Raw genomic sequence first — 22,400 nt, 5'->3', positions numbered from 1 at the left:
GGAGTTGCTGCCCCAGGTGGTCTGGAGACCCATGCAGTGCATAGCACGGCCACCAGAGGGCGCCAAAGGCGCAGGAGTGAGGCAGCTGTGAAAGGCAGAGGGTCTGGAGGCTGTCACTGGGAGATCAGTCTGGGGAGCATAGGAGGAGTGGCAGCCAAGCCCCCGGGTCGGGTCGGAGGACAGGTGGGCTGGAGAGCTCACCCTTAGGGGCTGCAGAAAACACAGAGCGGGGGAGCTTCAGATTGAGCAAAGGGCTGGCGTGGGGGCTGAGTGATGGAGGGAGAAAGCGGGGGGCAGGCCTCCTCCCCTGCTTTCCCCAGGGTGGGAAATGGCACCTGGCACTCGGGGATCACTCTTCCTGCCCCCTCACCTCCCACCTCCCATCCTCGCCCAGGGAAGCAGCTTGGATTCCACCTCTTAAATCACCCCCATGTCCTCTACAACCCATCACCACTACCCTGTCCCTGCACTGAGCTCCCTGCCGCCCCAGGCTCCCCTTCCAAATACCTTCCACCAGAGAGAGCGGCCTCATGTATCTAACCACGCTGCACTCAGTCTACGGGCCTCTGGAGGCTTCCTGTTGCCAAGAAGAAAATCCACACTCCTTGACCTGGCAGGCAAAGCTCTTCTTAACGTGCCCCATCTCCTCCGTTGTATGGGAGCAATAGTAACAGTCACAACAACACCAATAACAACAACGGCAGCAGCCACAGTAATAGTAACACACCACACAATCGATAACAATAGCTAAGGCTTTCTGGAGGCTTCCCAAGCACCTTGCTAAGCTCTGACTCTACACTGTGAGGCCGTTTTATAGCCAGGGAAACTAGCTCCAAGAGGCCCGGATGTACAACATCACATACAGTAAGCTCCAGAGATGGATTCGAATTCAGGCAGTCTGACTCCAAAGACTGCTCTCAACCTTTCCCAGTCCAGCCTCCCGTCAGTCCCCCTGGGACCTCTGCACTCTGTGCCACATGGAACCCTGCAGACTCCATACTTGAAATGCTGAGCCCTTTTCTCACGCCTCCGTACATGCCGTTCTGTCTTGAATGCTCTTCCTCACCCTTTTCTACCTGGCAAACTCCTACTCATCCTTCAAGACCCAGATCTAATGCCCCTTCCTCTTAGAAGCCTTTCTTAGTTCCCCTTTGAGTCAGGGTCATCAGCTCCCTGCTTTGAGCTCCCACAATGCCCTCTGCTTACCTCCATCTGAGGGATGACCACACTGCATCACTTCTGTTGCTATTTATGGGTCTGTGGCCACACAACACTGAGAGCTGAGGCCCTGCCTTAGCTCACTTCTGGGGCCCTGTCCCCAGCAGAGGACCTGGCATGAGCAAGTGTACAGTTTAAGTATTTCTTCAAGGAACAAGTTGGAGCCCACAGGACCCCACAGGCAAAGTGGGGAGGATGTGTCCCTGAGAGAGCTCCTGAAATGGGGCCAGTGGAGGGTGGAAGGGGGACTTCAGCTCACCACTCATGAGTTCCATACAGGGACACCCCAAGCCTGCTGAGTTCCCACCTTCCTGACCTTGACCATGAGACCCTAGGGGCCGAGAAACCCACAGGAGGAACTGGTCTTAGGGAACCGAGCTGACCAACAAGGGAAAAGTGGGCTGTGACATGGAGGCGATAGGAGCCCCGAGCTGAAGAGAAGGTGCCAGCCTAGAGGTCACCGTAGCAGGGACAGCAATGCAAGGGGCAGACGTGGGCTCAGGGCACTGTGAGCCACTGTGTCCACCAAGCTGTTAAGAGCACCAGCTCTGTAATCAGACTGTCTTATTTCAAATCCCAGCTCCCCCACCATCTGACCTTGAGCAAAGAAACTTTAGCTCCCCAAACTGCACTGTGTAATCTGGGAACTACTATTTATTGAAATTCATTAAAACTAAGTAAAATTTAAAATTCACTTCCTTGGTCACACTAGCCACATTTCAAATGCTCAATAGCCACGGATGGCTAGTGGCTACTGTACCAGACAGTGCAGATATAGAACATTTCCATCATGACAGAAAGTTTTGTGGGACAGCACTGTCCCTGAGCCTCAGTGTCCTTGTCTGTAAAATGGGGATAATAATATTTCAAAGGGCTGTTCTGAGGATCAAATGAAAGATATAAATGAAGTGCTTTGCAGAGGAGTGGACACAAAACAAATTTAAAATGAATTAAAAAATTTTTTAAATGAAATATATAACAATATTTATGCAGTACCAAGTGATGCTTGAAGGGTTTTACATGTATAAATTCATTTAATCCTCACAATGACCCAATGAGATAAGTACTTATTATTCCTTTTACAAATGAGAAAACTGAGGCACAGAAAGGTTAAGTAACTTGCCCAAGGTCACACAGCTAGTGAGTGCAGTGCCAGGCCTTAAGACTGACTCTATACCCCAATTACCTCACTCTACAGCCCCCAACGGGAAGCAGTCCATGCAATTTATCTCATGCCCATGGTTGGCAGGCACTGCCTGACCTTGAGAATTGACAGTTTTTCATTTGAGTGTTCCTGTGGCCACCAGGTGGGGAAAGAACTGTGGCTGGGCTGGGCTGGAGGCTGGGGACTATCAGAGGCTGTTGCTAGGTCCACGTGAGAGATGCCAGCCAGAGCAGCCCCTTCCCAGGGCACAGAGGGCTGGACCCATAGTGCTGCCGTGGAAAAGCACATGTGTTGTGAGAACGCAGAGTTCACAGCCATATGACCTTGGATAGGTCACATAAGCCCCTACCAGTCAGCTTTTTGTTGTGGGGGTGGATAGACTGCCCTGGTTGGTGTGAATAAGCTTTGTAAACTGTCAAGCTCCATACAAACTTGCTTTATGGTTCCAACTCCTTGCTGGGCAGTGAACAAAGGCTCCCTGTCCTTGGGGCCTCTGTGTGTGTGTGTGTGTGTGTGCGTGTGTGCGCGCGTGCGCGCGCATGCCCGTGCGCATGTGCATGCACAGAGGGTCTGTGGGAGTGTTTGTAACAGACACACACATCTCCATAGCAGACAAGAGCCTTTCAGATGGCGCAGATGTAGTCACTTGCCTTCCTCTCCCTCCTCCCTGGGGCATCCAGGCAGGAGAACGCAGGGTAAAAGCGTGTCCAGGTGTGGACCCCAGTGAGGCCGGCCTTACCTGGTGCAGGGCCGTGAGTCCATCTTCATTGCACAAATCAGGGCTGACCTTATTCTTCAGGAAGTAGCGGACTGCAACAGGAGAGTACAGGAGTAAGCTTCCTGCCACACTGGCTGTGCAGGTGTGGGGATGGGGGGGGACTAGGTAAGACCCACTCTCTCCCAGCTCTTGACATGAACTGCCTTGTTTATGCTTTACATCAGCCCTCTGAGGTAAGAATTAACACCTTCCCCCATGTTACGGATGAGGAAACTGAGGTGCAGAACATAGGTTTTTGGTCCAGGATTTCCAAGTGGTGGGCAGCAACGCCTGTCTTGTTGGGGAATAACAACAACAACAGCTAATGATTACTGAGTGCTTCCTTTGTGCCAGGTACTGAGCTGAGTGATTTATCTTTGCTGTCTGGAGAGGACAGCCTATTCTACTTGTGGAAAGCATACACTCTGGGGTCAGATGGCCTGGGTTCAAATCTGGGCATCATTCTTATTGGCTGTGTGACCTCGGTCAAGATACTTCCCGTCTCTGTGCCTTTGTTTTCTCATCTGTAAAATGGTGATGATGCTAATCCTACCCTGAGGAGGTAAGGTGAGGAGTAATTGAGGTGAGCCATGCCAGGGGCTTAGTACAGTGTCTGGCATGTGGTTTGAATGTGAACTCCCATAATGGTAGCTGTTCCTGTTATTTTTATTAAAACTGCAGGCCCCTACACCAGGGGACCACCCACCTGTGAATGTCAAATGCTCCTTCTTTGGCCATCCCAAGCCTTGTGGGGAGGCAGGCAGAGGTTTTTTCCACCCCATCCCTAGATTTTTGTCTAGTTGTGTGTGTGTGTGTGTGTGTTTGTGTGTTGGCGGGGGAGAGGGAGGTACACGGGGAGCTAGGGGTGAGGGAGGCCAAACTAAGCTCCAGCCACAGTCTCCAATCTCTCCCACTGAGGAGGACATCTCCCTTACCTTTCAACCCTCCCTCCTTTTCTCCCCCCCAACCCCCGCTCCCCACTCAGGCCCTCGTTCTCATCCTGAACCTAAGTGCAAAGTGAAGGAAGGAGGTGCTAGCCCCCCCAGCCCTGTGGCCCCTTTCCCAGTCTTGTCAGCTGGGACCCCTGCTTTAGTAAGACCCTCTCTGGCCGGCCTCAGCCGCACTTCCCCTCATGGAGTGAGAAGCCCATGGGGCCAACAAGGTGAACCCACCAGAGCCAAGGTTCCTCTTCTAGACCACACCCCTACCTTTCTGGTCCAAAGGGCCCCAGCCTACCTGCAGGGCCTGCACAGACCTCTTCCTCATCTAGCTTCTAATGCAGTTATGGCATACTCCTGGACCAGGGAGTGACCAAGGGGTAGCTGTTTGTGGGGCCAGTGGACAAAGCTGAGACATTCAAGCTGGCTTACATTGAGGCCCTTGTGGCACAGGCCAAAGCCAGGGATGGCTCCCTGGATCCTGCAAATGTGAGGAGCAGGCTCCTCTGAGCTACCCCCCACCCCACCAAGTCCAGCTCCTCCCAAAACATGAACCAAAGTGCATGCCCCTAGTGCCCACTCTGGACCCCTGTCCACAGTATGGTACGTTATTCACGTATGAGGCAGGCTGAGGTAGTTTCCTGTGAATTTCCCTTTGCTGAGGGGGAACAATCTAGGAGTGAGCTGTGAAGGGTAGGGAGAAGGCCATCCACCCAGTCAGCAACCCCCAGGGTGCTAGTAGAAAGGACACTAGTGAGGAGGGGGAGCAGATCCACGAGGCCTCAGAAGCAGTGGGGGTGGGGGTGACCTCTAAGCTCCACCCTCACTAGGCCCAGCTTCCAGCTGGAAGAGAGGCTGAGGCCTCCACCCAGCCTCCCAGCAAGACTGGGCCTCTCCAGTAGGCTTGTCCCAGGTGCATTGCTGCCCTGGGGGTTAGGTGTGGGAGGACTTTGTTTGATTCAGGCTCAGACCCTTTGGAGCTGCCCCATCTTACAGTAGCCACTAGCCACATGTGGCCATTTCAATTCCATTAATACGAATTAAGACTTCAGTTCCTCAGGTGCTCTGGCTACATCCAAGTAGTCAGTAGTCACATAAGCCTACTTGTGTTGAAAATGAAGAAATAAAATATTTCCGTCTTCACAGGAAGTTCTATTGGACAGTGCTGCTTTGGGACATAATAAATGGAAATTAGCCTTGTCACAAACTCCTTAAAACCTTTCCTCAGCTCCCCACTGCCCTGGAAATAAAATTCCAAATCTCTTACTATGACATTCAAGGTCTTGCATGATGTGATCCCTGCCACCATTCACATGGTGGTCTGTGAAGTGAGCTTAGCCAGAAGCTACGCGGTGTGGACCCTGCTCAGCAGCACACAGTGATTCTGCCTGCCCACCTCTCCAGCCTCGCTTGCTGAACTCCAACACCTTCCACAATGGTCTTTGTTCAGCTTACAGAGCCACCACACATCCTCAGGCCTCTCAGCTTTTTTTGTTGTTGTAGTTGAGAATATACACAGCAGAACACTCACCAATTCAGCAATTTCTACATTGTTTACATTCAGCGACACTGATTACATTCTTCAAGTTGTACAACCATTCTCACCCTCCTTTTCCAAATTGTTCCTTCACCATTAACATAAACTCATTGTCCCCTAAGTTTCCTGTCTCATCTTTTGAGTGGCTGTTGTTAATTTGATCCCATATAGATAGTTCTTAAAAGAGCACAATGTTCAAGGCAAACATTCTTTACTAATTAAGCTATTGTTTGAAGAAGACTTCAGGGCATATTTTTGGTTTAAGATTGAAAGATTATCTCAGGGCACTGGTTTGGTGGTTCACCCAGCCTCAGTGGCTCCAGAAAGCCTGGACTCTATGAGAGTTTGAAATTCTGTTCTGCGTTCTCCCCCTTTTGATGAGGATTCTTCTATAGAATCTTTGATCAAAACGTTCAGTAATGGTAGCCAGGCACAATCTAGCTCTTGTCTCATGGCAAAGGAGTCAGTTGTTCATGGAGGCAATTAGCCATACATTCCATTTTCTCCTCCTACTCCTGATTCTCTTTTTTCCTCTGTTTCTCCAGGTGAATTGAGACCAATTGTTATACCTTGGATGACCACTTGCAAGCTTTTAAGATCCCAGGTACTATACGACGAACTAGGAGGTCAAACAGAAGCACTAAACATGATATTATGGCCTCTCAGCTTTTGTATAACGTGTTCCCACTGCTTGAAGGTTCAATCATTTATCCACCACACATCCATTCATCTACCCATCCATCCATCCATCTTCAACACAAACATGCACACACACACACACACCTGCCTCACTTCTCATCTTTTAGGTCTCAGCTCAAACATCCTTTCCTCAAGGAAGCCTTCTTCCCTGACTCCCCAGAATAGGGCACATCCCCTGATATGTACATCTCATTCATAGCCTTATTGCAATTATAATTACATAACTATTTGGATAATTATGGGCTTTGGTTCTGTCTGCCCACTACACACTAAGCCCCAAGAGGGCAGGACATTGACTTGGTACTTACTACTCTATACCCAAGGTCTGGCACACAGTAGGGCCTCAAGAACTCATCTAAGACCTTGACCTAATCATCATCATGATGACTTCACTCTAAGGACCATCAAGGCATCATCAAGACCTCTCTGTCTCTTAGCAAAGCAGACCAGCCCTCCAGTGATGACCTCTGGCTGTGCACAGGTCCCTCTTGTGGGGCCATGAATGATCTGGTCGCTGGGCTCAGCCTCAAGACCGTGTGAGGAGATTATTGCAAACCCACTGATCACCAAGACCCATCCTTTCTGAGGGCCACTGTGGTGACCTGGGCCTGGAAGGTGGCCTTCAGGACAGCAGAAGCAGCCACTACGCCCCTGTCCAGGATGTATTTTTACAAGGTCCGGCTCACATGTGGTAAGGATTCAAATGCCATAGGTGTGGGTTGTAAAGCAGGCTTCCTGGCCAGGAGACACTCTTTGAGAAAGAGACTAAGCACCAGCTTCCAAATACAGCATTTGTGTGCAGTAATTATTGGGGTGCTCTCCATGCTGCATGGGAGCCCAAGACATGTAGTTACCCCAACGTTGGACAGTTTTTTCAGCCCAAGGTGGGGGACAAATCATTCTCATCTCTAAAAAGCCCTTAATATTCATGAGCCAGAATTTCTACTTCCACAGAAAAGGTCTGCCAACTCCTGGCCTTCCAGGTCCTGCATGGTGTGGTCCCTACTACAGAACTACCACCTTGCACAATTCCAGGGGACACCATTCTCATCACGGTGTATGTGAAGGGCATCTCCTGAAGACCCTGTCTGCTTATTTTTCTAGGTTCATCTCTTGCTCTCCAGCACCTTCCACAGTAAAGGGAACTGGCTTGGGGTCTAAGGGATCAACCAGAACTCAGGGAGCACACAAAGCCAGGAGGGGGCATGCTCTCTCCTCTAGCCAGGAGCACCCACCACCTCTCCTGTTTGCCCACACCTACTCCTTGCCCCCAAAGTGCCAACTCCCAGGCTTGATCATGGGCTTGTCAAAGTGATCCATCTGTTCTTGCAATTTGTTTAGCTGTGGCCTTAGGCAAATGACTTTGTCTCTGTGTGCTCGTCTATAAAATAGGGTGCCGTGAGAATTGAGTGAGATGATGCCCGAGAGCTAATATTATCATTTATTATTAAAAAAAAAAAAAGATCGCTGAGCTACTGCCTCGTGTCTCATCTTGTGCTGGGTGCTTGGGATATTTTCATGAAGCCACCAACATCTTGCATCTCTCAAGAGCTCTCAAACGGGCCATAATAGAAACTGCCTCTCCAGGGAGCTCTGAGCACACCGGGTTCAAGGCCACCGCCGATGTCCCCTAGCCTTCCAACACAGGCAAGACCCCATGGAGAAGGTACCAAGGGGCTCCAGCCCTCCTCACTCATGTATCCCAGCTCCTGGTGCCGATGCCCCCCCAACTCCACCCACACCTCCCCGGCAATATGGCCGGAATCCGGGCCAAGCTGGGCCATCTGCTCCCTCCTCTCCAGCTGCAGGGAGTGAGGCTGAGCCAGCCCCTCTAGGCAGGAAGCTGGTGGCGGCTGCCTTTGCAGGAGAAAGCATTGCTGACAAGTTTGTGTTTCCTCTGGCACCTGACCCACTCTGTCCCCCACAGCAGACTGTCTAACCCTAGGTGGTTGGTGACAGGCAACCACAGGTATAGTTCCTGTTCCTGCTCTGGGGGCATTAATGGGACACTAAAAAAAAAAAAAATTTTTTTTTTTTTTTTTTTTTTAAGATGGGGGTCTGCTCACTGGAGGTAGACCTTGGGCAAGCTACATCTTCCCAGGGGTGCCCTGAGGCTGAGCTGCAGCCACCTGGTCACAGGATTTGCACCGTCACGTTGGTGGGATATCCACTTGCCCAGGCCTCCTCCCTCCCCTCTGGCTCCTTCTCCTGCCGTGTCCAGCAACGAGGGCTCCACAGTGCTGCAAGATCAAGCCCTTGTCCCTCCCCACCCCTGCTTTGCACCACATCCTACCACCCTCCCCAGATCACTCTTTGCTTTCACCACGCTGGCTTCTTTCACTTCCTGGAACAAAACAAAAACTGAGCTCCCAGTCTCGCGGCCTTTACACACAAAGGTTTCTGCACCTGAAGTCCTCTTCCTTCCCATTCTGGAGAGGGCAAACTCCTCTCCATTCTTCAGATTCCAGCCAAAATGTCACCTCCTTAGAGAGGCCTTCCCCGATCATCCCAGTCTCAATTGAGTCACCCAAATTCTTCTCTCCCACAATGCTCTGCATTTTTACTTTATAGCAGTACTTATGGTGAAGTGTAATTACAGGCTGATTAGTATATATTGATTGTTTAGGTATTTAGTTTCCTGGGCTCCATGAGGATGGGAATTCTGTCCATCTCATTGACTGATATTCCCACTGCCCAGCATGGAGCCTGGCACACAGCAGGTGCTCAGTAAAGACCTATTGTGTGAATGAACAAGGGAGGGAAAGGAGGAAGGGGAAAATGCTCCAGAGGACCAGAGTTGCTTGCTCTTGGGGTTATGGGACTTTTCTCAGTGTCGTGCCACAGACAACGTCTCACCAGGAGAGTTACTCAAGGACTGAAAGGCAATGAGCATGGATTTTGTGTGGAGATGCATGAGTAAATGCCTTTCCTCGGTATCCATCAGTATTCCAGCCCTGGTGGCACAGTGGTTAAGAGTTTGGCTGCTAACCAAAAGGCTGGCAGTTCAAATCCACCAGCTGCTCCTTGGAAACCCTATGGTGCAGTTCTACTCTGTCCTATAGGGTTGTTATGAGTTGGAATCAACTCAATGGGAACAGGTTTGGCTTGGTTATTAATTAACTATCTTCTATTACTGTCCCAGTTTACAGAAGGGAAAACTGAGTTTCAGGATAGAACATGTGAAAATGATCTGCCCAAGGGCACATGGCTGGGATTTGGATGCAGGTGTGGCTTGTTCCAAAGACTGAACCTGTCACCACTTTGCTAAAATGGTGCCAAACAAGGACCCAGGGAAGGGAACATAGGAATCAGAGAGGCATGCAGGATAGATATGGATTTTAGGGTGAAGAAAGCCTCATTGCTGGCAAAAAGAAAGGTTAAGACTATTGCCAATAAGGTTCAGCATTGCAAAACATCACATGGTAACAAAGACAACAGTAGCTAACCGTCATTGTAGTGGCTTGTTGTAGGTTACCGATCAGGACACTGAGGCACAGAGAAGTTAACACTGAGCCTGAGGTCACATGGCAAATAAGTGGCAGCTCTGGGGCTGACTCCAGACCCTGGGCTCAAGCCCTTCCTATTTGTCTTCCTTTGTATCCCCATCCTAGGCAGACCCCACCCCTGATTCCAAGCACCTTGGTGGCCTGTCCCCAGCTGCAACACTCCCATGAAAAAGCCCACCCACACTGACTCCATCTGCTTCCTCCCTGGACCCCGGATCTGCTCTGCCCAGTGTCTCACAGGGTCCATCACCTGCAGCCTGGTCAAGCCAGCTCCTTGGCCCCTCCCTAGCCCTCCCTCCTCCTCAGGGTGTTGCCAGGGTTGCAGCAGGCATGGCCCTCTGCTCAGACACCACCTGGAGGGCCAGTGCTCTCAGAAAGCAACCCCATGGCTCTTCTCTCTTCTCTTCTCTCACTGCACTGTGCTTCCAAAACTGCCCCATTGAGCAATTTTACCCTTTCCACCCACTGCTGCTCATCCCTGGAGCCGAAATAGCCAGAAATAGCTGCTTCAAGGGAAGCCCAGCCACATAGGGCCGGGGGTGGGAGCAGTCAAGTCTAATGCTGGCTTCTGCGGTGGCTGGTTCAGCCCGCCCCACTGCCAGGCAATTCACCCCAGGATCCGGGCAATGACTCAGTTGCCATGGGAGGGATGGGCCAGAAACATGTGGGTTTCCCTCAAAGTCACATTCCCAGCCCAGGCCCCAGGAGCCAGCCCTTGCTCTTTTCCAGGTAGCCTCACTCCAGGGCCCATTTGAAGAGGAGGGTCAGACAATAACAAGTATTTAAGAGAATGTGGAGAAATTGGAGCCTTCCATCATCACTGGTGGGAATGTAAAATACTGCAGCTGCTTTGGGAAAAAGTGGCAGTTCCTCAAAAAGTTAAACATGGAGTTACCATATGACCCAGTAATTCAAGTACTAGGTATATGCCCAAGAGAGATGAAAACATATGTTCACACAAAAACGTGTACATGAATGTTCACAGGAACATTGTTCATAATAGCCAAAAGTGTCAACAACCCATATGTCCATCATCTGATGAATAGCCAAAACCCACTGCCATCAAATCAGTTCCGACTCATGGTGACACTATGTATAACAGAAGAAGAACTGCTCCCTAGGATTTTCTCGGCTATAATCTTTATGGAAGCAGGTTTCCATGCCGTTCCTACACGGCACCACTGGCTGGGTTTGAACCACTAACCTGGAGGTTAGTAGTCAAGTGCAAACCCAGCGACCTGAGGGACTCGAAGGCAAATGATTGGCTTTAATGTGGGAAAATGTGGGTCTATAAGGTGACTCCACCAAAGCTGCAAAGACTGTGCCTGTGTACGCTTCTGTCCCTCCCTCTCTGCTCTCTGTAGGTACCTTGCCCCCAGCAGTGCCTTATCACAGGGACTCAGGCAAGGGTACAGCTTGTTCAGAAATGACTCTGGAACTTCCTCATTCCATTCATGAACATGTCTGACTCCAAGGATAACAGGTCCCTACTCTTCACTGAGTCTACCTTGGGACTTCCCTCAGCACCTCTCCCTGTAGATCCAGTATCCTGCTCACCCTTGTGCCCTGAAGAGCCCTGTCTGCCAAACACAAACTAACTGGTTGGCTGGGGAACTCTCCAAGGTACCTACTGTTATACCCACTTCCCTCTTCCTGCCCATAGCCTGGCACTCCTCTTCCTGAAAGCTTGCTGTTCTCCTAACCCTCTCTCTCACTTCCACTTCTCTTTCCACCTATCTCTCCTGAATTTTTTAAATAGCTCAATTATTTCATATCTCCAGGCAAGTAATAGATAAAAATATTCCCAGCCCTCCAGATACACATAAACACTTAAATGGTTTCACAACCATCATGTAACATCTAACATTTATTGAATATTTTCCAAGTATGAGCCACTGTGCTAAAATATTACATGTCTTATCCCAGCTAATCCCTACCAAAAAAAAAAAAAAAACCGTATGACTTAGGTGCTATTACCAACCTATTCAAAGAGAACAAATGCGATTTGCCCAAGATACCGTAGCTAATACATGTTGAGAGTCAATCCCAGTCTGGTTGATTCCAGTCATAACTAATGACAAGTGACCCTCACCCAAATAAAGCCAAGAATAAAACTGATTCCTATAAACATTTAGACAGAGAAAACATGTTGCCTATGAAGGAGAAAATTCCCCCAGCTTCCAGCATCCACCCCCCTGCCCACTTGGCATCTTTCCTCCCGTGTCCCTGGTCCTGCTCTGCTGCCCCCTAACCTCCTGCCCTCCTGCTCCTGTCTGCCTGGCTCTCAATTTTGATTTTTTTTCTGATGATGCTTCTCCACCTTGGTGCCCTATTTCAAAGGACAGGGACAAGTCTCACTGGGCTTCCACCTGTCTGGTTGAGGAGATTAAACAAGATATTTGAAAATTTTATAGGAAACCACCTGAAAAATTGAAATCAGGATTAGTAAATTCTATATCAATGAAAACAATACAAACGAACATAACAGTCACTAAAATAACAAAATAAAAGAAATAACAGAGAAACATAAATGCCACAAAGCATAAAACGAGATGACCAAAACCCAAACACATCCGCTCCAATAATAAATGCAAACCATTTAGCCTCCCCATAAAGCAGAAAGACTTGTTTGCAAAAAAAAAAAAAAAAAGTGTTTTTTTTAAATTGTGTGCTACTTACAAGAGATACATACCAAACAAAGTAACAGAGAGACTAAAAAGAAAAGAATGTTCAAATATAAAACAAGAGCAAACAGAAAAGAAAGTGAGGGTGGCAACATTACTATAATACAGGATGAAATTTGAGGCAAAAGGGAGATAATCAACTTAAGGTTGATTTTTTTTTTTTTTAAGATACTTCAAAAGGAAATAATAAACCAAAAGATGCGTGGTTGCCTGGGGTTAGCGGTAGCGGTGGGAAGAATGAAATCAAGTCAGCCAGGAGACCTTATGAACTGTATAATCAGTAAAGCAAAATTCAGCAAAGCAAAAATTGGTAGAAATATAAGAAAGAAGCACAATTGTCCTAGGGATCGTCAGCACCCATACGCCCTGAAGATCAGAGTAGAAACAAAGATTTACGGACAAGATGTTCACAGCAGCATTGCTTATATACATTGTTTATAATCGAGAAATCCTGGAAGCATCCAAATGTCTAAACAATTGGAGACTGATTAGATAAACCGCAGAACAGAATGCAATGAACATTCCGCAGCTGGCATCCCTGAGGAATTGTAAATGACATGGGAAAATGCTCAATAGATAATGTAGAAAGGAAAAATAAATAATCAAAACTATGCATTCATTTAAGCAGTCCCTGGGTGGCACAGACGGTTAAGTGCTCACTATTAGCCGAAAGATTGGCAGTTCAAACCCACCCAGGGGTGCCTTGGAAAACAGGCCTGGTAACTGCTTCTGAAAGGTCACAGCAGTTCCACTCTGCACACACGGAGTCGCCCTGAGTTGGAATCAATGCTACAATTAACAATATATTTAATGTGATCTAAATTGGAAAGGAAAAATACATTCGCAACATACACTTCTCATTGGGAAAAAAATCAAGACATCAACTGTGGTTATCAGTGATTTTTATTTTATGGTTGCTGGTGTTTTCTAAGCATTTTAAAATAGGTATATTCAACCAACCCATTGCCATTGAGTTGATTCCAACTCATAGCAACCCTATAGGACAGAGTAGAACTTTCCCATAGGGTTGAATTGTATCCCCAAAAAATATGTGTTGTAAATCCTAACCCCTATACCTGTGGTTATAACCCTATTTGGGAATCGGTTTTCTTTGTTATGTTATGGGGCAATATTACTATAGGGTATGTCTTGAGTCAATCTCTTTGGAGACATAAAAATTGCAGATTAGGCAAACAGTAGGGGAAAGATAGATGTCACACCACGTGAGATCTCCAGGGAACCAAGAAACAGATGCTGAAAAGTGACAAGGACCTTCCCCTGGAGCCAACAGAGGGAGAAAGCCTTCCCCTAGGGCTGACTTTCTGGATTCAGAGCTCTAGCCTCCCGAACAGTGAGAAAATAAATTTGTATTTTGTTTGTTAAAGCTACCTGCTTGTGGTATGTCTGTTATAGCAGCACTAGATAACTAAGACATACACTCATTCACTTATATATTGTTTATGGCCGCTTTTCTTTCTTTCTTTCTTTCTTTTTTTTTTTTGGTTATACTTTAGTTTAAAGCTTACAGCTCAAGTTATTTTCTCATACAAAAATTTACCTGTTTAGTCTCCTGTATCTACTTGAACTAAGAAGCACACTCTTCATGAGTATTATTTTACATTTTTAGTCCAGTCTAATCTTTGATGAGTTTGCTTTGGAAATGGTCTAGTTCTGGATTAACAGAAAGTCCAGGGGCCATGTGTTCTGGGATTCCTCTAGTCTCAGTTAGACCATTAAGTCTGGTATTTTTACATGAATTTGAGTTCTGCACCACACTTTTCTCCTGCTCCGTCAGGAGCTCTCTGATGTATTCCCTGTCATGGTGGTCATCGGTGGTAGCCGGGCACCATCTAGCTCCTCTGGTCTCGGGCTGATGGAGTCTCTGCTTTATGTGGCCCTTTTGTTTCTTGAGCTAATATTTTCCTTGTGACTTTGGTGTTCTTCATTCTCCTTTGCTCCACATGGGTTGGGACCTATTGATGCATCTTAGATGGCCACTTGCAAACATTTAAGAACCCAGACACCACTCACCAAGGTGAGATATAGAACATTTTCCTAATAAACTTTGTTATGCCAATTGACCTAGATGTCCCCCAAAACGATGGTCCCCATACCCTTGCCCCTGCTACTCTGTCTGTCAAAGTGTTCGGTTGTGTTCAGGAAACTTTTTAGCTTTTGGTTTAGTCCAGTTGTGCTGATTTCCCCTGTATTGTATGTTGTCCTTTCCTTCACCTAAGATAATTCTTGTCTACTATCTAGTTATCTAGTTAGTGAATTCCCCTCTCCCTCCCTCCCCACCCTCATAACCATCAAAGAATGTTTTCTTCTGCATTTAAACCTCTTCTTGAGTTCTTATAATAGTGGTCTCATACAATATTTGTCCTTTTGCGAGTGACTAATTTCACTTAGCATAATGCCTTCCAGATTCATCCATGTCGTGAGATTCTTCGTGGATTCATCCTTGTCCTTTATCATTGCATAGTATTCCATTGTGTGAATATACTATAATCTGTTTATCCATTCTTCTCTTGATGAGCACCTAGGTGGTTTTCATCTCTTGGCTATCGTGAACAGTGCTGCAATCAACCTGGGTGTACATGTATCTATTCGTGTGATGGCTCTTATTTCTCTAGAATATATTCCAAGGAGTGGGATAGCTGGATCGTATGGTACTGCTATTTCTAGCTTTTTAAGGAAGCACCAAATCGATTTCCAAAGTGGTTGTACCATTTTACATTCCCACCAGCAGTGTATAAGTGTTCCAGTCTCTCCACAACCTCTCCAACATTAATTATTTTGTGGTTTTTGGATTAATGCAAGCCTTGTCAGGGTGAGATGGAATCTCATTGTAGTTTTAATTTGCATTTCTCTAATGGCTAATGATTGTGAGCATTTCCTTGTGTATCTGTTAGCCGTCTGAATGCCTTCTTTGGTAAAGTGTCTGCTCATATCCTTTGCCCACTTTTTCATTGGGTTATTAGTCTGTTTGTTGTTGAGGTTTTGCAGTATTTTGTAGATTTTAGAGATTAGACCCTGATCGGACATGTCATAGCCAAATTTTTTTTTCCTAGTCTGTAGGTTATCTTTTTACTCTTTTGGTAAAGTCTTTTGATGAGCGTAATTGTTGATTTTTAGGAGCTCCTAGTTATCTAGTTCCTCCCCTGGTGTTTGTACATTGTTAGTTATGTTTTGTATTCTGTTTATGCCATGTATTAGAGCTCCTAACATTTTTCCTATTTTTTCTTCCATGATCTTTATCGTTTCAGATTTTATATTTAGGTCCTTGATCCATTTTAAGTTAGTTTTTGTGCATGGTATGAGGTACAGGTCTTGTTTCATTTTTTTGCAAATGGACATCCAGTTATGCCAGCATCATTTGTTAAAGAAACTGTCTTTTCCTCATTTAACGGACTCTGGACCTTTGTCAAATATCAGCTTCTCATAGGTGGATAAATTTACGTCTGGATTCTCAATTCTGTTCCATTGGTCTATGTATCTGTTGTTGTACCAGTATTAGGCTGTTTTGACTACCAAGGCGGTATAATAGATTCCAAAATCAGGTAGTATGAGACTTCCTACTTTGTTCTTCTTCGGTAATGCTTTACTTATCTGCGGCCTCTTCCCTTTCCATACGAAGTTGGTGAATTGTTTCTCCATCTCATTAAAAAATGTCATTAGAATTTGGATCAGGATTGCATTGTAGCTGTAGATCGCTTTAAGTAAAATTGACATTTTCACAATGTTGAGTCTTCCTATCCATGAACAAGGTACATTTTTCTACTTATGTAGGTCTCTGTTGGTTTCCTACAGCAGTGTCTTGTAGTTTTCCTTGTATAGGTCTTTTAGGTCTCTGGTTAGATTTATTCCTAAGTATTTTATCTTTTTGGGCTATTGTAAATGGTATTGATTTTGGTGATTTCCTCCTCAATGTTCTCCTTGTTGGTGTAGAGGAATCCAACTTATTTTTCATGTATATCTTGTATCCTGATACTTTGTCGAAATCTATCAGTTCCAGTAGTTTTCTTGTGGATTCTTTAAGGTTTTCTGTGTATAAGATTATTTCATCTGCAAATAGGGATACTTTTACTTCTTCCTTACCAATTTGGATGCCCTTTATTTCTTTTTCTAGCCTAATTGTTATGGCTAGGACCTCCAGCACAATGTTGAATAAGAGTGGTGATAAAGGGCATCCTTGGCTGGTTCCCGCTCTCAAGGGGAATGCTTTCGGACTCCATTAGGATGATGTTGGCTGTTGGCTTTGAATAAATGCCCTTTATTATGCTGAGAAATTTACCTTCTATTCCTATTTCGCTGAACACTTTTATCATGAATGGGTGTTGGACTTTGTCAAATGCTTTTTCTGCATCAATTGATAAAGTCAAGTGGTTCTTATCTTTTGTTTTATTTATGTGATGAATTACATTGATTGTTTTTCTAATGCTGAGCCATCCCCTCATACCTGGTATGAATCCCACTTGGTCATGGTGAATTTTTTTTTTTTTTAGTATGTTGTTGAATTCTATTGGCTAGAATTTTGTTGAGGATTTTTGCATCTATGTTCATGAGGGATGTGGGTCTGTAATTTCCTTTCTTTGTGGTGTTCTTACCTAGTTTTGGTATCAGGGTTATGCTGGCTTCATAGAATGAGTTTGGACATATTCCGTCCTTTTCTATGCTCTGAAATACCTTTTGTAGTATTGGTGTTAACCCTTCTCTGAAAGTTTGGTAGAATTCTCCAGCGATGCTGTCAAAACCAGGGCTTTTCTTTGTTGGGAGTTTTTAAATTAACTCTTCAATCTCTTCTTTTGTTTTAAGTTTATTAGTTGTTCTATCCCTGGTTGTGTTGGTTTAGGTAGGTAGTGTGTTTCTAGAAATTTGTCCATTTCCTCTAGGTTTTCAAATTTGTTGGAGTACAATTTTTCATTGTATTCTGTTATGATTCTTATAATTTCATTTGGGTCTGTTGTGATATTGCCCATCTCATTTCTTACTCAGGTTATTTGCATTCTCTCCTGTTTTTCTTTTGTCAGTTTAGCCAATGGTTTATCAATTTTGTTGATGTTTTCAAAGAACCAGCTTTTGGTCTTGTTAATTCTTTCAATTGTTTTCATATTCTCTATGTCTTAGTTGTCTAGTGCTGCTATAACACAAGTGGCTGGCTTTAACAAAGAGGAGTTTATTTCCTCACAGTAAAGTAGGCTAAAAGTCCAAATTCAGGGCATCAGCTCCAGGGGAAGGCTTTCTCTCTCTTTTGGCTCTGGAGAAAGGTCCTTCTCATCAATCTTCCTCTGGACTAGGAACTTCTTTGCAAAGGAACCCCCGGTCCAAAGGACACACTCTGCTCCTGGCACTGCTTTCTTGGTGGTATGAGGTCCCCCTGCTCGCTTGTCTCTTTTATATCCCAAAAGACACCAGCTCAAGACACAATTCAGTCCTCAAGATTGAGTCCTGCCTCATCAACACAACTGCTGCCCATCTTCCCTCATTAACATCATAGAGACAGGATTTACAACACCTAGGAAAATCAAATCAGTATGACGAAATGGTGGACAATCACACAATACCAGGAATCATGGCCCAGCCAGATACGCACATTATGGGGGAGACACAATTCAATTCATGACACTCTATTTCATTTATTTCTGCTCTAATTTTTATTATTTTCTTTCTTCTGGTGCCCATGGGCTTCTGTTGCTGCTCTTTTTGTATTTGTTCAAGTTGTTGGGTTAATGTTTTGATTCTGGCCCTTTCTTCTTATTGGATGTATACATTTATTGCTATAAATTGACCTCTGAGCACTGCTTTTGCTGTGTCCCAAAGTTTCTGGTAGGATGTGTTTTTATTCTTATGTGATTCTGTGAATTTCTTTATTTTGTCCTTGACTTCTTCCACAACCCAGTTGTTTTTGAGCAAGGTGTTGTTCAGTTTCCATGTATTTGATTTTTTTTTTTTTTCATGCTTATTCTGCTATTTGGAAACCCTGGTGGTGTAGTGGTTAAGAGCTATGGCTGCCAACCAAAAGGTCAGTGGTTCAAATTCACCAGGTGCTCCTTGGAAACCCTATGGGGCAGTTCTACTCTGTCCTTTAGGGTCACTATGAGTTGGAATGGACTCAACGGCAAAGGGCTTGGTTTTTATTCTGTTATTGATTTCTACTTTTATGACTTTATGGTCAGAAAAGATGCTTTCTAATATTTTGATGTTTTGGATTCTGTTAAGGCTTGCTTTGTGGCCTAATATGTGGTCTGTTTTGGAGAATGTTTCATGTGCATTGGAAAAGAAAGTATACTTGGCTGCCGTTGGGTGGAGTGTTCTGTATATATCTATGCAATCAAGTTGGTTGGCTGTGGCATTTGAATCTTCTGTGTCTTTATTGAGGTTCTTTCTGGATGTTCTGTCCTTCACTGAATGTGGTGTATTGAAGTCTCCTACTATTATTGTGCAGCTGTATATTTCTCTTTTCATTGCTGTCAGAGTTTATCTCATGTATTTTGCATTCCTGTCATTGGGTGCGTAAATATTTATTACGGTTATGTCCTCCGAGTGTATCAACTCTCTAATCATTATAGTGTCCTTTCTTATCCTTTGTGGTGGATTTTGCTTTAAAGTCTATTTTGTCAGAGATTAATATTGCCACTCCTACTCTTTTTTGATTGTTGTTTGCTTGATATATTTTTTTGCATCCTTTGAGTTTTAGTTTGTGTCTTTGAGTCTAAGGTGTGGCTCTTGTAGGCAGCATATAGACGGATTGTGTTTTTTTATCCATTCTGCCACCGTCTCTTTATTAGTGCATTTAGTCTATTTACATTCAACGTAAGTATTGATAGGTATAAGTTTAGTGCTGTCATTTTGATGTAGTTTGTGTGTGTGTGTGTGTGTGTGTTGTTGACAGTTTCTTTGTTCCACTTAATTTTGTGCCGAGTTGTTTTTCTTTATGTATTTACTGTTCATCTTTTTCATTGTTGTTTATTTTGTATTTGCTGAGTCTTTATGTTTTTCTTTTTATTTTGATGTGTAGGTTTGTTAGTTTCCTTTGTGGTTACCTTAATATTTACCTCTATTTTTCTAAATTATAAACCAATCTTGTATTTCTTGATACTGCCTTGATTTCCTCACCATATGAAAGATCTATGACTGTATTATTTAGTCCCTCTCTTTTGTTTTAATGTTGTGGTCTTTTACATATTGATGTCTCTGTTTCCCTTTTTTCAGTGTTTTAGCTTTGATTTATGTCACCCCATTGCCTTCTTGCCTGCATGTTTTCTGCTGAGTAGTCCAAACTTAGTCTGATTGGCTCTCCTTTGCAGGTGACTTTTTGTATAGCCCTAGCCACTCTTAAAATTCTCTCTTTATCTTCGGTTTTGGCGAGTTTATAATATGTCTTGGTGACTTTCTTTTATCTGATTTTTCCTCAAATAAGTTGGTGTCAAGGGCAAAATCCACCCACCTATGTGCTCTAGGGAACAGGGACACGGTGCTTGCACTTAACTTTCACAGACTCAGCGTCACTTCTCAGTGGCTCCAGAGGCTTGTGTAGACTCTTCACCACTCAGTTTCTCCCGGTTTGTAAAACGTGTTTCAAGCACTACTGCTTGCTTCAGCCTGCACGCACTGGCCAATCCAGCCTGCAGGATGCCAGCCAGGTCAGGTCTGGCAAATCCTCACTGCTTCTGAACTATTTCTCCCTCCTCCTGCCTCAACTTTGTCTTTGATGTTCAGGACTCCTAGATTGTCATATATAATCGATTCACTTGTTTTTTCAGGTCTTTGTTGTAAGAGGGACCACAGGAAGTGTCTGACTACTCTGCCATCTTGGCCCAGTCTCATTTATGGCTGCTTTTGTGCTATATGTGCAGAGTTGAGCACTTACAAGTGAGACCTTACAGCCCACAAAGGCGAAAATATTAACTACCTGGTGTTTTACTGAAAAAGTTTGCTGATTCCTGGTATAGTGCTTTTCAGCTAACAAAGTATGTTCAAAACCACAGTCTCATTTCGCACTCACAATAAAAGTATCATGGTCCCGAAAGTATGGGAACCTGCTGCCTCAGGTGGAAGAGGAAGAAATGAATGAAGGTCCAGGCTGGGTTATGCGACTGTGGCTGGCAGGGTAAAGGTAGATCAGACCTGATGTCCCCACCTGCCAAGGTGTGAAGGGGCGCCCTCCCCCAGGAGCCTGCTGTCGCTCGCCATTCTCTAGATTGTCTATACTCCTGCCCCCCAACTCAGCTACCTTTCCCCTCTGAAAGCAGCCACATTTCCTGTTGAGAGTGTGATCGTCTGAAACCTGTATGGTGGAGGTTGCAGCTGCAAAAAGGATGGTATTTTTATCTGGACTCTGCTTCCTGTTTGGTGGTTGAGGTTTTTGTTTGCTGGTGTTTGCCTCTGTCATCTCTGTTACAGACTCGACTCGCTGTCGCAGCAGGACAGAGGAGTTTTGTCTCCTAGTGCGGTATGCTCCCTGCCACCTGGTCCCACCTGCCCTGCAGGCCCTGTACTGCATACTCTCCCGTGTGCTGCGTAATCTCTTGTGACTGTGAGATACCCATCTGCCTGCTCAGGAGCAGAAACCAGGGCAGCTGGGTGGGCAGAGGGGAAATAGGAGTGTTTCTGCTACAGGAAATGCTACAAAATGCTACAGGAAATGTTCCATTCTAACAGAGAGGAACAGCTAGAGAGGAGCTGGCTAGGCTGGGTGGGGCACAAGCTGTAGTTCTGCTGGCTCCTCTCGAACCCACTGCTCTCAACAAGCCCTGGCTCAGGTAAAACCAGGACAGGATGCTGGAGGTAAAATCAAGTACAGTACTTGGAAGTTGTCTGCTGAGAAATGTCTTCAGCCGTGAGAGCTTGGGGGCTATTTGTTGAGCCTCCCAGCAATAGACAAAAATGCCACTGTCCTCAACTCTCATATCCCCCATGACTCACCCAGAGGCAGAAATAGAGGTCAGATACATCAGTGTCCAACAAGTCAGCAGTAACAAGAGCTCACATTTACTGAGCACTTACTGTATACCCAGCCCTGTGCCTAGCACCATGCAGGAATTATCTCATTTAATTCTCTCAGAGCCCCAAGCAGGAGTGAGGTGGGCTTTATGATGATCTTCCCTTGACAAATGGGGATACTGAAGCACAGTGAGCTTAAATAACCTGCCCTAAACCATTCATCTGGTAACAGGTAAAGTCATAATTCGAACCCAGGTCTGCTGGGACCCAGTTACCCCACACTTGAATTCAATGCTTGCTCTGCCATGAGGACTTGAATGCATATCTTAGAGCCAAATCTGACCACAGGTCTCAAGAGAGGGGGGTCTGCAGCCTAGGGCCATCCTGTTTCCTGTTCACACAGCAGACCCAGTGCCAGCCTCTGAGCTTGAGGGATGAAAGGGTTTGTAATGGATTGAATTGTGTCCCACCAAAATATGTGTTCACTTGGTTAGGCCATGTGTGGTTGTCCTCCATTTTGTGATTTTCCTATGTGTTATAAATCATAATCTATGCCTGTGGTTAAAAAGGATTAGGGTGGGATGTAACATCCCTGATTCAATGTAAAGGGAGTTTCCCTGGGGTGTAGCCTGCACCACTTTTTATTTCTCAAGAGATAAAAAGGAAAGGGAAGCAACCAGAGAGTTGGGAACCTCATACCACCAAGAAAGAAGCACCAGGAGCAGAGTGCGTCCTTTAGACCCAGGGTTCCTGCGCAGAGAAGCTCCTAATCCAGCAGAAGATTGATAAGAAAGCCCTTCCTCCAGAAATGACAGAGGGAGGAAGCCTTCTGCTGGAGCTGACACCCTAAATTTGGACTTCTAGCCTACTATGCTCCAAGAAAATAAATTTCTCTTTGTTAAAGCCATCCACTTGTGGTATTTCTGTTATAGCAGCACTAGATGACTAAGACA

The 22,400-nt window shown here is 45.5% G+C and overlaps 1 protein-coding gene across 1 annotated transcript in view; it reads right to left on the bottom strand.

Moving 5' to 3' along the window:
- The window catches only part of PPP1R16B (protein phosphatase 1 regulatory subunit 16B), a 109,749-nt gene that overhangs the window by 20,488 nt on the left and 66,861 nt on the right, over positions 1 to 22,400 (bottom strand). The window contains exon 3 of the mRNA XM_003411713.3: positions 3,123 to 3,193. Coding sequence (XP_003411761.1) covers positions 3,123 to 3,193 — 71 coding nt within the window. The remainder of the gene's footprint in view (positions 1 to 3,122; positions 3,194 to 22,400) is intronic.

This window comes from Loxodonta africana, chromosome 24 (genome assembly GCF_030014295.1).
Source record: "Loxodonta africana isolate mLoxAfr1 chromosome 24, mLoxAfr1.hap2, whole genome shotgun sequence".
NCBI lineage: Eukaryota > Metazoa > Chordata > Mammalia > Proboscidea > Elephantidae > Loxodonta > Loxodonta africana.
The sequence above is the reverse complement of the archived record's forward strand: the minus strand, read 5'-3'. Positions and strand labels throughout refer to the sequence as shown.